Raw genomic sequence first — 14,502 nt, forward strand, 5'->3', positions numbered from 1 at the left:
AACTTGGAATATGGAAGGACATGACGAATGACGCGTTGCTAGACAATTTTTCAATTTGAATGGCCCCCCTACAACAGGAACAAAAAGAAATGGGGGCCTGAAACTCGAATAGTGAAACGTTTCGGATTTCGATTGGGTTCTCGCATTTGCTCCTCTGTTCAGGCCGGTTCAGCCTGTTTTTTTGGGGCGGCCTAAAGGATTGGCAACGATAGATGCAACCTGCAATTTGCCGCCTGACTAACCCAGACGACGGGTTCAAATCGGGGTTGTTTCGATTGGTGTGGAATTTAAGACTCGGGTGAATTTTGCCGCCCAGGGCAGCACTATGAATTTTCGAAAATTGGCCATATTCTGAGAGCTGCATTGTCCTGATTAAATACTGCAACATCTTGCATACAGCTTAAGCAATTAAATCTCATAATATAAGCTTACAAATGTTTTGTTTTCCTGGATTTTCCCTGGTGTCTTACATTTTTATATCTGCTTTGCAAAGGAATCTTTCTTATTCGCTTGTAATTTCCCTTTGAGGATTTGTGAGTTGCTTTTAAACAAATGACTTTTACCACCTAATATTTTTAAGCGCTTTACAGTTCCAGGAGAAAAAGGATTATTTATCTGACCACTTTACTTTGTTGGCTGAAAAGTTATTTCACATGATTGTAAGTTTACTTACACTATTACCGGCTTTATCTTTTTGTTGGATTTTAATGTAAAATTAGAATTATTTATGCATTTTGTTATTCACAATAGTGATAGACAGAATTCCACTTTTTTGTATTCAAATTTATGTTCTCACTTGAAACAATACCCATTGAATGAATATATCAACTTTCGTCAAGGGCTAGTATGTTTTAATGTTTGTATTCCAGGAAGTTGTGATTTCTAACAATCTAAACATCGAATAACTTTTTATAGAAAGAAAAGGTTACTAAAAATATTAGTACACCCGCTTAAAAACTAAAGGCTAGCTGTTCTTGTATATATGAATAACTTTCTAAGTCAATAGTTCCTGTGCTTTCATATGCTTTTCTTAACAGCCCTCAACCTATGACCTGTTTGTTCCAATTGGACAAGACCATTGAGAACATGAAACAAGTAAGATCCTCATTCACTTACCGCTTTCCCTTGAAGGCCAGCAGATACTTCTTGTTGGCGGGGAAATTGTTGGACTGCACGGATCCCGTGGCGCCGGCCCTCAGCGGGAATTGTTTGTGGAAGAGCGGGATGCTGACGTCGAATCCGTGTCGCAGTTGGAGCACTCCCATGCTGGCCTTGGCCAAAATGGCCTCGCCCGCATCGAAACCCAAAGAGTTCTCCGCATAATCCGGCCAAGTGCCCGAGTACAGATTGAAGATGATGTGGTTCCTTCCATTGTTCCAATGCGGCAATCTCGCCAGTCTGGATGGCACATTGCGAACATAATCCTCGGATAGCGAGTCCCGATCCAGGGTATCGATACCGAGTACAAAGAGACAGGCGGCCGTGGGATCACTGGTATAATACCTCGATTCCTGGATGGCAGTGAGTATCTTTTGATAGTTGGCCGAGGTGGGCGGGGCAGCGCCCAGTGAGTTGAGTGGTTCCGGTGGATAGATATAGACCAAAAAGCGATCATAACAGCGGGTAAAATCGAAGCAGGTCTCCATGCGGCAGTCAGGTTTACGGGGGACCAGTTGTTTGGAGCTCTCCAAACTCTTCGATTCATTGCTCTGCAGCAGTTTGAGTTCCTGCTGATCGTGGGTGCCCAGGAAGCTGGGCAACTGCTCGTGGGGTTGGACTCCACCATCCTTGGCCGATTCGTGCTGGGCTCTACGCGGTCTCAATGGCGAAACTTTCAGGCGATAGCCACCGAAATAGGCGTAGGCCAAAAAAGCGCAGGAAACGAAGACCAAAATATAACGCTTTTTGGCCTGCATTTTGTGGTTTTAGTGTATCCAAAGCCGTTAGATCCGCAATAATTTTGGTTTATATTTTTATTATTATTATTTACTTTTATTTATTTTCCGGGGATGCTGTATGTGTGGGTGTGTGTGAGTGGGAGAGCGTGCGTGCCTGTGAGTGTGTGTGCGGCAGAGAGAGAGAGGCGGGGGTTCCGACAGCCACAACAACAACAACAACACGAATTTACACTAGTTGTCGCGCATTTTCGATTTTGATTATTTTGTTTTATTTGGCCGCTGGATTCACTTTTCAACGAATAGATAACATGGCCAGAATTTGTTGATATTTGTTACACACACATTGCGGCGGCAAACACATGTACATTCCGCTTTATTCGTTCATAATCTTTTATGATTTCTCATTTCCTGGCGCGTTTAATGAGGCGGGGGGCGGAAGGGTTCGATCCTCGCTTTTTACGAGGAAATGCATTGCGCACACACATTTAGCTCAGTTGCTCACTTCATTTTCACTGAGTTTACACATTTGTTTTGCGCTCTTAAACAACAGAAACATTTAACAAACACACACAAAACATTTTTAGCTGCTAAAAATCAGACGGCGGTCGCGACTTGAGCAACACTGGCACCGCGGCGTTTCGCAGCACCGAAAGAGCGTGCAGAGAGCGCGGGCGGCAGGGCTGCCAGCTGTAGCACAGAGCGTTAGTGTTTGAATTAAAAACAATATTATTACTTTACGTTTTTAGTCACACTTATGGCGTTGTTGGCTGTTCACTAATCGTATATTCTATTATTTCTTTACTTGGGATTTACTTAGTCTAATGTATATCCATTTTGTCCCAACTTTCTCGCGTCAGGCCCCCTTTGATAACAGCTGAACTGCAAAAAATTCTCGAAAAAGGCGCGTCTTAACGTTTTGATAGCTCGGCGTGTACTGGCCAAGTTATCATACTACCAAGGACTTCGCTGGAATTCGCAGATTGATTGGAAAACTCGCACATGCGCTGTTTGGCGCGCTACTGTTTGTATTTCGCCAACAGGTGGCAACGCCGCGACAACAGCTGCTGAATTCAAATTTAAAATTATTCTTCAATGATAAATCTCTAATTCGGGAGGAGTTTTGAGTGGGAGTGATTATCGTGGGTTGGATACGTAGTCCCCTGGGCGTTATATGTTTTGCGAAATGCAATTACCACTACAATAACTGCTGCAAACAACTTGCCGCCCTGGTGCATCATAATAATAATTGTTTGGCCTGAAATTAATTACACTTTCGGTGACCCACACATCACGTTTTGCGCATTGTAGATTTGCCAAATGTTACCCAAAGGTATTTCATGTATGCCTTTATTAATTATTCGCAAAACTAATTACACCCGCAATTATATGTTGACGTGAAAAAAGGTATTACATATTTCTTGATAAATTGCTATTGTTCTATGCACCTTTTAAACATAACTCTTTTTGTTCAAGTGCACTGAAATTAAAAAACTAGCTGCATATTAATTATACATCATGTTATAAATGGTCAGTTTTAAGAACATTTTATGACCCATTAATTAGTTTTTTTTTCTAAATTTCAATTCATTGTTTCTGCGCAGGAAAGAGGAAAATAAAGAAATATATGCGTGTAATTTAAAAAAAAACGAAATAAACAAACTGTTTTTGTGGAGTGGACATTTTCGCATCCGCATTCTTGCGTCCGGCTTTGCGCTTTTTTGGCCACGCGCAATTTCCCGTTACAAACGCGTTTAGGCTGGAATTTCAATTATGCACAGGAATGCCACTCCCCCTGCCCCTTGGCCTCTGACCCCTGCCCTCTGGCCAAGCCCCCTGTCGCTCTGCTTCTTCCTGTGCACTTCCGGCGTCGTGGCCGCAATTATGATGCGTCCGCTTAGATAGAAAGCTCCCCAAAAAAACGAATTATGCCAGGCAGCTGGGAGTCCAGCGCTGGAGAACTCCTTTAAAATTGCCGTGATGAGGTCCTTGTTAACATCCTAGCTCCCCTGCGACTCAAATCGCTGAAGCCCAACTATATAAGAAAAAAAAACATATAAGAAAAACAAAGCACTTCATATAGACAAAGCATGAATTTCTCAGTTCACTTAATCTGCAGCCAAATCTGTTGAACAAAACAGATAAACAGTACAGAAACTGCACAATATCCGTTCCCCTCTCCGTAAACTCTTTACTTTCAGAACTATTTGTTTTTTTATCTAATGTTTCGCTTGCAAGATATGTTTTAATGTGATACAAGGAAGGCTATCACGTAAGCACGTGGGGAATTCCCTAATATTCCATTAAGGAGAAGCACATATGTGGAGACAATAATACTAAATTAAAGTTAAATACAAATTTGAACAGTAGGACACTTTCTATGGAGGGCAAAGTTTTCCACACATTTCCGCAAAATGTGCATATGTCACAGACGCGACCTTCGACCTTGCCATTTCGACTGTGCAAATTGCTCGTCTTCCGCCGGCAGTGCACACGACCCACTTGATGGCCATGCATCTCGTTTCCGTTTCCGGCGTGCCTCTAATTAAGTGTCAGCCCGTCCAGGTCCTCCAGGTCCTCCTGGTCCTCCACCTGCCCGTTGCTCCTTTTTCCCATTTAATATGCACTCTTTTGTGAGATTATTGGGTTTGCTCACACGTCAATTTTCCATCTTTTTGTTCGATTTTTTGCTAAATCACGAACAACGCCCCCATTCAGAGTTAATCAATCATGCACATGGTGCATAATTTGACTTCCTAAAGGGGACTTTTAGGTGTCTGCCAGCTGGGGACCCCGTTCTATCTATCTGTCTTTCATCCTCTTTCGAAGCGGAAACTTGATGGATATTCAGCTCGGTTCTTGTTTCTATTTCAAGCTAATGAAACAATTTTCGATTTTGCTGGACAGTTGAGTCAAAGACATTAGAATAACAAGATGCGTAACGCCACACGATTTTTTGGTTCACGATTTATTTTATATTATTTATTTTATATTAATTATTTTATAATAATTACATGTCGTTCTTCATTCGTTTATTATATTTTAGTTTTGTTTCGTTACTGATAATATAATTTCTTTAAAAAGTGATTTCAATTTTATAATTACTTCATCAGTTAATATTAACATATTCTAAAAGGTATTACTGATATTTACTCACAATCATTTATTGTAAAATGTATGCTTATAAAATATTTAAAAATATAATGAAAGTATTTATTTCACTGCACTTTCAGGCTATCATGCTCACGACCACATGACAATCAACTGGCTGGAGTTAAAGTTTAAGTTCTGCTGCTTCTGCTACTCCTGTTTTACCATCATCTTCTTCATCTTCATCAAAATAACAACCGGGCAAAATAGCAACTGAAACACCAGCAACAACTTTAACATAAATTCATTAGCCACAAGTCAAAGTGTCGGGCAAAAAGGGGGTGTATATACTTCCACGCCAAGTACCCACCGAAATTTATGACGTCACTTTTAGTTGCCACCTCGAGTTTATGGATGCTGAAGACGCTGAAGAATGCCAACCACACTCTCGGCCAAACTTTATTACAGATTTTTTAACGAGCTTGTTGGAAACGCCAAACGGTAAGCTTATGTGGCTCAGAAAATTATGTGGCTTGTATTATAAAAGTGGTCGAAATCAAACAGGCGAATGATCTTTCCTTAATCGGTCTTTTGGCTCAAAAAGCCCGTTTAATTCCAGGCAATGTGACAAGGCTTAGAAAAAAGACACATAAAAGAAGTGCAGCTTTCCTAATTAAATTAAACATTATGGCATATATTTCGATTTTCAGGTGTTTGGTTTTAAAAATGTATTTAGTATATTCTATATTGCATACTCTTAGGATAATGGTGCAAAATAGCACAACATTCACTTGAAACCCAAGGAAAACATCATTTAAGGAATGTATGACATGTCCAAAGGGAGTAATAATTAAAATTCCTCTTTGATTCAAATGTAAATGAAGGCTAAGAGGCGGAAATAGACAGTTTGCCCCAAGGATGGTATTCCAATCGGCATTTCCACATGAGCTCTTTGACATCATAAAGTGGCCATATTATGTACTGGTTAAGTCTTTTTACGACTCGAACGTGGAAGATTATGGGTGCAGAGGTGTGAAGCCATTCTTCCTCGCAAAGGCCATATCTCCATCGTAACGAAAATGCAATATCTATATGCACAAACACACGGGAACGCAGAGCCAACAGCTGCCATATCTTGTCAGATTTGCATGGCGGAGGTGAACATGACAGGCCCAACGTCGATGCCCGCAGGACGTGCCAAGGATAACGCCATCCCAGCCACCCGATTCACTCACCCAAATACACAAGCATACAGCTTGGAACTTCGCTTGACACCGCAGCTAAACTGGAAAAAAGGTATTACCCGTCAATAATAAAATTAGGCCTTAACTAACTCTGTTTATAAGCCACAAGGTGGTACATATTCAAATACTTTTAAAAACTATTTTTAAAAATTACTTATAGTATAGTTAGGAAGAAGAATTAAATCAAAATGTATCTTAATTTAAAAATAAAGTTTCATTTACAAACTCACTAAACGCATAATCCTTAGAATTTATTTTAAAGTTAATAACCGAAATACTGAACATAGCTTAATCCATATGTACATATGTGATGGCCACTTTGTTTTCAGTGTATATAAATCTTGCCTGCGATGCGCTGAGCTTTAAGCTGAAATGATTATTAAGCTGGTTCCCCTAACAGGGCGAGTGGGCGTGGAAAGACAGTGTCTTGGTCAGTTTACAAATCCAATCAACGTTGCGTATACTTGATATGCAAACAGGAGTAAAGGAAACTTGCTACTAACTGCTACTATGGCTTTTGCTCGCCTTATTTTTGCTACTTATACTGCTATACTGCTGCTTCAGCCAAATTAGTTTAGCAAACATCAAACGGGCGAAAGCAGAAGCTGCAGCCAATCAAAGCAACAAGCTCGAAGTGAAAACGAAAAGAAAAACAGTGTTTGGCTTTGGCTTTCAATATAACGCATACGCCACGTGGCAAGCTCGAAATAAACATGAACATATGCGGCTGTGTGTCTGAGTGTCAAAATAATTCAATTTATTTAGCCAACGAGAAAAATGTGAAGCAAATAAAAGGCAGAAGGGGAAAAAATTCATTTTTGCTGATGTTTGTTTCTGATTTTGCTTTACAAAGATACACATGTGCAGGCGAAAGGAAACTTGAAATTTCAGTTCCAGTAAGCAAACATTTTATACATAATCCTTGAGCATAAAGCTCAGTTTCTGCACTTTCCTCGCCAAGTGAGCCGGAAAATGTGTTATTTTATGCGTAACGTTATTTTAAGAGGCAATTTCACAAACTTTTACTGCACTTCCAGCAGGAGTTTTATTTTCCTCAGTGTTCAAGGTCATTGTTGTAAGGGCAATCCATGCGGATATATTACCCAAATATTATAAATTCCCTTAAATAAGCGCTAAGTTTAATTCGCCCGACTTACTCCTGATTTCCCCTCACCCCCGGTTAACTTATATATCATCCCCAAAACGATCAAAGGAAAGATTATCCTGCCACGCAAAATGCCCGCCAGCGAAATTCATCTGAAGCCTTGAAAAGCAAAGAAAACGCAAGCTGTTTAAATTTAATCTCAGCACAAATAATTGCTTTAATTGCTGTACATTCTAATTGAATTGGCCGCAAAAACATATATTTCAAGTGACAAAATATCAACGAATTAATGAATAATTTCCGTCAGGTATGCAAAGTGGATTAGTTAATACAAATAAACGTCTGTCGTGTTTATTGAATTAATATGGCCGTTTAGATTTATTCACAGCCAATTTCATTTTACAAACCTGTACTTCATTAAAAATTGCAAATCTAATTCGAAAACTCAAACAGCCGAAACATAATTTCCATTGAATAAAGCATTCAAATGCATGATTTCTATATCTGCTCGATTCAATTTAATTTTGTGAATTGAATTACATGGCTAAGCACCCAGAAAATGTAATCATAAATTTGCTGCAAAGCACATAGGCCATGCCTACCGAAACCCAATCCCAATTCCCTGGCCACTTTTCGATACTCTTGGCCAGATAAACATTTGTCCGGGCCAAGTGACACTCTGTTGCTGCAACATATTGCATTTTAATGGGAATTTCGTTTTCATTGTCAACACTTTTGTGAATTATGAGGCGGTGGGTGGTGGCTGAGTGAGTGTGCTGAGTGAGGAAAGTAAACTAGTTAAAGGACACCGAGTCGTAAATTCAGGCTCGAGATTAGAACTGCAAGTGAAGTTGAACGAGATGAGCTCCTCCTGGCTGCTCATCCATGCCACAGGCAGCCAGGACATTTGACACTTTTCTGGCTTAATGAGGCAGGAAGCTTCGTCTTCGCTCTGGATCCTTGAATCCCAGGATCCTAGGCTCCCTATTTCTCTATTGTCTTCTGGCCGCACATTTGCGGACGACGTGTGTCAACGCATTGTGCGGTGTAAATTGCTTGCTGCCACATCTTGCCACACCCATCCTCGCATCCCCCCGTCCTCCGCTCATCTGGGTAACCAATGCTGCACTTGTGAGCCCGCTTGTCACCGCTCCTTCACCGCTCCTGCAGTACCGTCCACACCTCCTCACCCCTCACCTCCTCATCAACGAGCATCGAGCCATTCAAGCCGCCGCCCTGCGTTGACAAGTTGTGTGCATAAATTGCAACTGCCTGGGATGTATACAAAACATGTGAAGGATGCGAGGCTGCTGCTGCTACTTCAGAGCACTGAAAGACAAACAAATTTTTATTTAACAATCTAATAAATAGCTATGCACTATACATATGTTTAGGTATATTTCTTTCAAACTACTTTTTCCCTTTTGTAAGATAAGGTTTCTATCCAATGGAAATAACAATTAAATAGCTAGAATATACTTAAATTCATATGTTTTACTATCGCACCAATCAACGGTTTTTGTGCATATCTTAAATCTCATATTAAAATGTTAATTTCAGCTTTTTAAATTTGAAAGCTGCTGCAGACAGTTGAGTTCTTTATTCCAGTGCTTTCCTGATGTCGCTGCTCCTGACTATGCATGAGTACGAGTGTATCCTTGATGCTTTAGGATTTTATTTGCTGGCTTAATAAAGGCATCAGGCATCAGGGAGCGAGTACCAAGTACCCGGCCGAAAACCGGCCCCAAGTTTCAATGCCCTCGTCCACCTCTCCACCTCTTCCACCCTACCACCTCCACCTTCAGCCCTTGATAATATGTGTAGGTGCATTCATACATACATATGTATGTGTGCTAGTGCTTGTGGTGCATCCCCACTTCCGGTTTGGCAATGCAGCATGATGCAGCTTAAATTGCTGCCTCAATTACACATGTCTCGCTCTCTGGCTATCTGTGTGGCTTTGCAGGGTCAATGCTGCCCGACAGCCGCCACTGCTCTTCAACTTTAATGCGATTTTAAAGGTCTGAGCAGCGCCAAGAGCTGTCTAGAAACGAGAGCCCACCCGACTGCAGATGAGGTCGTGACACGAATGGTATTATGTTTTCTTTAATTCAGCAGCTTTTTGCTACATGATAAGTAATGTAATTTATAGAATGCCTTTCAAATAGCTTCTGATATATATTAAAATTAGCATTATAAGAATATGTAGAAAATTCCCCAAAAATAAGCAGGTTAAGATGCCAAAGGAAAATATTCAAATTGAAATCTAATTGCATCTAAACTTAAAGCAGGCAATTTATGGTACAACAATAGTTCAGCAAAACTATAACGTACTCTCTAACACACAAATTTTCCAAATCTTTTTCTCTCTCCACTAAATTAGCCCCCCTGAAAATGCCCAGAACAAAAAATACCCCTTTCCCCACCAAGCAAATGCAAATTCGCAGCAGTGGAATGCACTTCTAGATGCGCTGGCCATTTGTATTGTGTCCTGACTTAATTAACGCTGACTTACTCATGTTGCCAGGACTCGCACACCCCGCTCCCTGCTCCTTTTAACCCACTCCCCTCACCCCCCGCAGGACTCCATCATAAGCCGCTTGCTGGCATTGTTGCTGTCTTTTGTTTGATAATTACTTTTGATAACTTGGCTCTCTCTCACTTAGTGAGTCTGTCTCTCGTTGTCCCCTTTTTCGCTATTTTACTAGGTTTTCCCCCAGGTTCCCCTGCATTTTCCCCGTCTTTCACGCGGTTTTTCGGTTTATTTTATTGTTGTTGCTGGCGGCATGGTGCATATGGCGCCATTACAGAGCTTATCAGCCAGCTTTCGAATAAGCTTTAGTTTTAGTTTCAGTCCCCATCCGAGATGCCCCCCTTCATACGGCCCGTTGGCAACCGACTGGGCTAAGTGCTCCGTAAGCCTTGAGGTAGGTCAAGTAAAAAATTTCAACCAGGCCCGTAAAGGGCAGCGACAACACCGACTGCTCTGAATAATGCAATTAACATGGCGCAAAGCCGCGTTGCGAGACCATGAAATATTAAGGACCAGATGCACGAAGGCTTAAAGCTGCCACGAGATTCGCCGCCGAAAGTGGCAGATACTTCAGTCTGTTCCGAGGAAAGGTTTCTTACATTATGAGTTATGTTCGATCCTCTTGAGACGGCACAACTGTGATTTATATATAGATTTTGGGTTTAGAGAAACGCAATTTTTAATATTTTTGTCGTAGAAGTTTTGTTATATTTGATCCTTACTTTAATTGAGGCTTTTGAAAGGAAAAATACGAAGAATTCGAAATTTGGTAAGTAAACAGAGAGAAATTTCTTGTCCATGTAATGCACATTCGTTGGCTTGAGAGGTGTTGTGGCCCATAATATTTGCCACTCAATTTACATATCGTAAGGCACCCAATTGTATACCCTATCCCCAAAATGCCCCCCTTCATCAACTATTTGGCATGCAAATGTGTGTGTCTGTGCATAATGTCCCCCCTTGTTGACGTTGTTGTTGTTGTTTCTGGACGTTTCTGTATCGCACATTCGGCTTTATTGCATTTCTTTTTCGCACGCACGCGGCCTCAAGTCTTCAGTTCGTACTCCTCTTCTAAATGTCAGCTGTCAAATATATATGCATACATACATACGGTATACCGTATATAGATATATCGGTGCACGCCTACACTTAGAGTAACATACCACCAGTTAGTTAAGCTCATATATTTTTTTAGTAGCACTTAGTAAACAAAGGAATTAAGGAACAAGAAAATAACATAAGAGGGTACTAGTATGAAAATCATTTAACTTTTCCGACAGTAAGTAGATTAACTTTAAGAAACAAAATTAAATTAAAATCAAACCAAAATAAAAGATAGCAGGCTTAGTTAATTAACTATTGTAAACATTCAAATATAATAAAATAAAGATTAATTTTTATATCTCTAATAATTAAAATATAAATTCTATACTTATGATTAAAGGCCATACTTTACTTTAATAATGCAAAACAGATTTCTCCGGGTGTACGTGGATACTTTGTATCCATACGTTGGTTACTTTTGCCACAGTGTCCTTGAGACGGGTGTGTGCGTGTGTGTGGGTGTGTTTCGTCTGTTGCCAAGTGTCTTGGTTTTTGTATTAGTGGACAGCTGTTAAAGTGACAACATCGCGTTGAAAATTTATGCGATTGCTTATAAATCGGATTTATTTAGATATGCAGCCCAGAGATTCATTGATGATAGCGGCAAGTTCCAGAAGCGTCTTTAGACCACTTGCATAATCAACATCGAGTTTTATAAGCCTGGTTTACTGTCTCCAGCCGCGAAAAGTGACCCATAAAAAGTGAATGAGTTCCAAAAGTGGTTTTATTTCCAGACACATTGCTGAGAAGATTCGAATTGATAAGTTCAGAAGATGAAACATACTTTTGGTCAGCTCCGCAGCAATACAAAGGCCTAAAACGATTTGATAAAATACAATACAATACAAACAAATAAAGGTATGACACTGATATATTTTCCAATTAACAAACTCAACCCAAAATTTGCCTAATAAAAGGAAAATCAACCCACTTAGCGTAATTTCCCACACCAGCCACTTAATCGCAATATAACCAGTTGATGGATATCTGACCAATTACTCAAATGATTAACATAATTCCGATTATTCGTATGAATCCATAGGAGGGCCTGAAAAAAAATGCAAATCAAAAGGTCATTGAATCGCCCACAAAAGCGTAAAGAAACTGAAGTCGCCCCGAAAGACATCATTTGTATGGCCCGGCCATAATCACAAATAAATAATTAACAAATTTTGATTGAAAATGTCAAATTGCCATAGCCCTGAGCTAAATCCGAGACGAGCTGAAGACCCACAATGCCGAAAAAGAGCGGTGTCTGTATATACATACATACATACATATTATATGAGTAAATTTGCATAAAAGCGGCGATAAAAGAGAGCGCCAAAACAATTTGTCAATGTAACGCCCAAGAGACTGCCCCGCCCCCTCTCCTTTGGCCCCTCGCAATCTGATAAGTGGGCTTTGGGGAGAGTGAGAGGGGAGGGCGGAGAAAGAGGCACAGGAGGAGGTGGTGATAGCGTGCTAATTTGCGAAGGCAAAGTCAAAATAGAGCCATAAATATGGCCAATGTTTGAAGTGGTTTCCTTTCCTTCCGGACCACCACACGCGCCGTCTCTTTCTGCGGCACCTACACCCCTCTCTTTCCACCGCCCAAATACCCCCCTCTCTTTCGCACATTGCACATCATTAAGCCGACAATGTGTAATTACACATTTATCGGTAAAGCAACCTGATGACTTGTGGAGCGGTCTCTCACCTTGAGCTTTTCACATTGATTCCAACTGCAGGCCAAAAAACCACTCCGAAAACTCGTCTGCCGTCCCGATATCATTGAATTCACCATTCGTGCAGCAACAATAAAAGTAAAATAGTAAAAAAAAAGAGGTAGTTAACTAAACTGTTATTACATCTGCGATTCATAGAAACCCCAATGGTGAAAGGTGGTTGGAAGGGGGGGTGGAGGCGAATCGAAAGTGGAACGAACGGAAATATAGCAAATGAAGCATTCGCACCGTGGGCCCCACAAGGAAAACGTTGGGCCTGCCCAAATGGAGCTTCAGAACTTGAGGGTTTCTTTTACGTGAGGAAATTCTTAAGAACCCGTGGAATTCACTTTTCCGAATGTCTGCTATCGAGTGACTGAGTGCATCGACCCTGATGTGAATGTTTGAGTTGCCATCAAATGCAGCAGTGGTTAATGAGCTGGAGAGTTGTAAAAAAATCATTAGGAATTGCACTTTACATAAACCTAAAAACACAATAGTACATCATTTACTTCTGTGGATGTTTTAAGTAGCCAAGTTCGAAACAAATGTATATGACCTAATGAGCGTCTTAAATTATAATTAAGGAACTACAAGGCAACGTACGCAAATTTTTCAAATGACAATCAAAAACAATGTCAGTTACCGCGAGTCTCAGTTGATTGTGGTCAAAACAATGCCCACAATTTAAAAGGAGGAAGCTCAAGAAACGCATACCATAATTACGATGATTAATTCGAAGCTACAAACCACCTGCTTCCCACATTTATTAGTGAATTTGTTTCGGAGTTTACACACTTCCATGTTTCTCAAGAGCAAAGTTGCCCCATGGACAAGTAGCTCCACCTCAAAACTGGACCGAAAACCAATAAATGGTAATTCAATTAAGCCGTATCTAAATCAGCCACGAAGCTTGCCCAATTTTTCCACTGTAGATTCCGAGGTGGGTGAGCCCAAATTGCAATCCAAACCCGAATCCTCCAGCTGTTGTCGAGTGGTTATGGCGCTGCTGATCCAAAACCCGAAAAGGGTTTGGGTGCTCCAAGCTCCAAACACAACGTAATGCTCCACTTACTTCCTCGAACACACGAACCGAAATGTGCTTTCAATTTGCACAAAACTCCGCCACATACATAAATTACATAAGTTGACCAAAAAAACCTGAGGAAACGGAGCATTTGCAGGAGAAGAAGCCGCAGAATGGGTGAGGTATATATGTACATAAGTGCACCTTTTTGGAGCAGCTCTTGGAAACTGGTTGGCCAACTGACCTTGAAGCGGCTTGGAGATGGGGCCACTTACGCAATGCAACGTATACTCGGTCGGCGATTCCAGTTCGATCTTCTTCACGATCTACACGAAAGTCAACAAATTGCATCTACCCCTCCGACCAGATTGCAAAATTACATTTGAAGTAGTTGTTTTTTTTTTTTTGGTGTTGATGCTGAGTTTTTCCCCCAACAACAACACTAGCAGATCTTTGACTTGTCAAAAATGTAAACACAACCGTCTCGGGTGGGGGAAAAAACATAAAAAATAAATACAAAAGGCTGAAAATATGTATAAAAACCGAAGTGACGTCGCTGCCGACGTCGCCGCCGCTTTTTGGCCAGCTCTCAAGTGCGATATAAAAGCCCGGCCACAAGCCGCTCAACGATCCACAGTCCAAAGTCGCTTGCAGCGAAAGACATCTATCTATTCCCAGTGCACAGAAAGTTGAGCTACCCCAGAAAATATGTACAAATTCGTGTTGATCGCCAGCCTGCTGGTCGCCCTCTGCATGGCAGCTCCTCCCGTGAGTGTTAAAAAATATTGCAAAATTATG

The 14,502-nt window shown here is 40.9% G+C and overlaps 2 protein-coding genes across 5 annotated transcripts in view; one reads left to right on the plus strand and one right to left on the minus strand.

The window, feature by feature from the left end:
• Window positions 1–2,692, minus strand: part of LOC122615144 (exostosin-1) — a 64,107-nt gene extending 61,415 nt beyond the window's left edge. For both annotated transcript variants that reach the window (XR_006325780.1, XM_043790051.1), the window contains exon 1: window positions 1,117–2,692. Coding sequence is in view for 1 of the 2 variants with exons in the window: in XM_043790051.1 (XP_043645986.1) it covers window positions 1,117–1,916 (800 nt within the window). In the remaining variant the exon portion in view is untranslated. The remainder of the gene's footprint in view (window positions 1–1,116) is intronic.
• The window catches only part of LOC122615147 (cuticle protein 7), a 42,494-nt gene that overhangs the window by 25,456 nt on the left and 2,536 nt on the right, over window positions 1–14,502 (plus strand). The window contains exon 1 of one of the 3 annotated variants that reach the window (XM_043790059.1): window positions 14,173–14,472. The exons of the other annotated variants lie outside the window; for them this stretch is intronic. Within the exon in view, the coding sequence (XP_043645994.1) occupies window positions 14,413–14,472 (60 nt within the window). The 5' untranslated portion in view covers window positions 14,173–14,412. Of the gene's footprint in view, window positions 1–14,172; window positions 14,473–14,502 lie in introns of those variants that run through there. 3 annotated transcript variants of the gene reach the window in all.

Source organism: Drosophila teissieri, chromosome 2R (assembly GCF_016746235.2).
Source record: "Drosophila teissieri strain GT53w chromosome 2R, Prin_Dtei_1.1, whole genome shotgun sequence".
Taxonomy (NCBI): domain Eukaryota; kingdom Metazoa; phylum Arthropoda; class Insecta; order Diptera; family Drosophilidae; genus Drosophila; species Drosophila teissieri.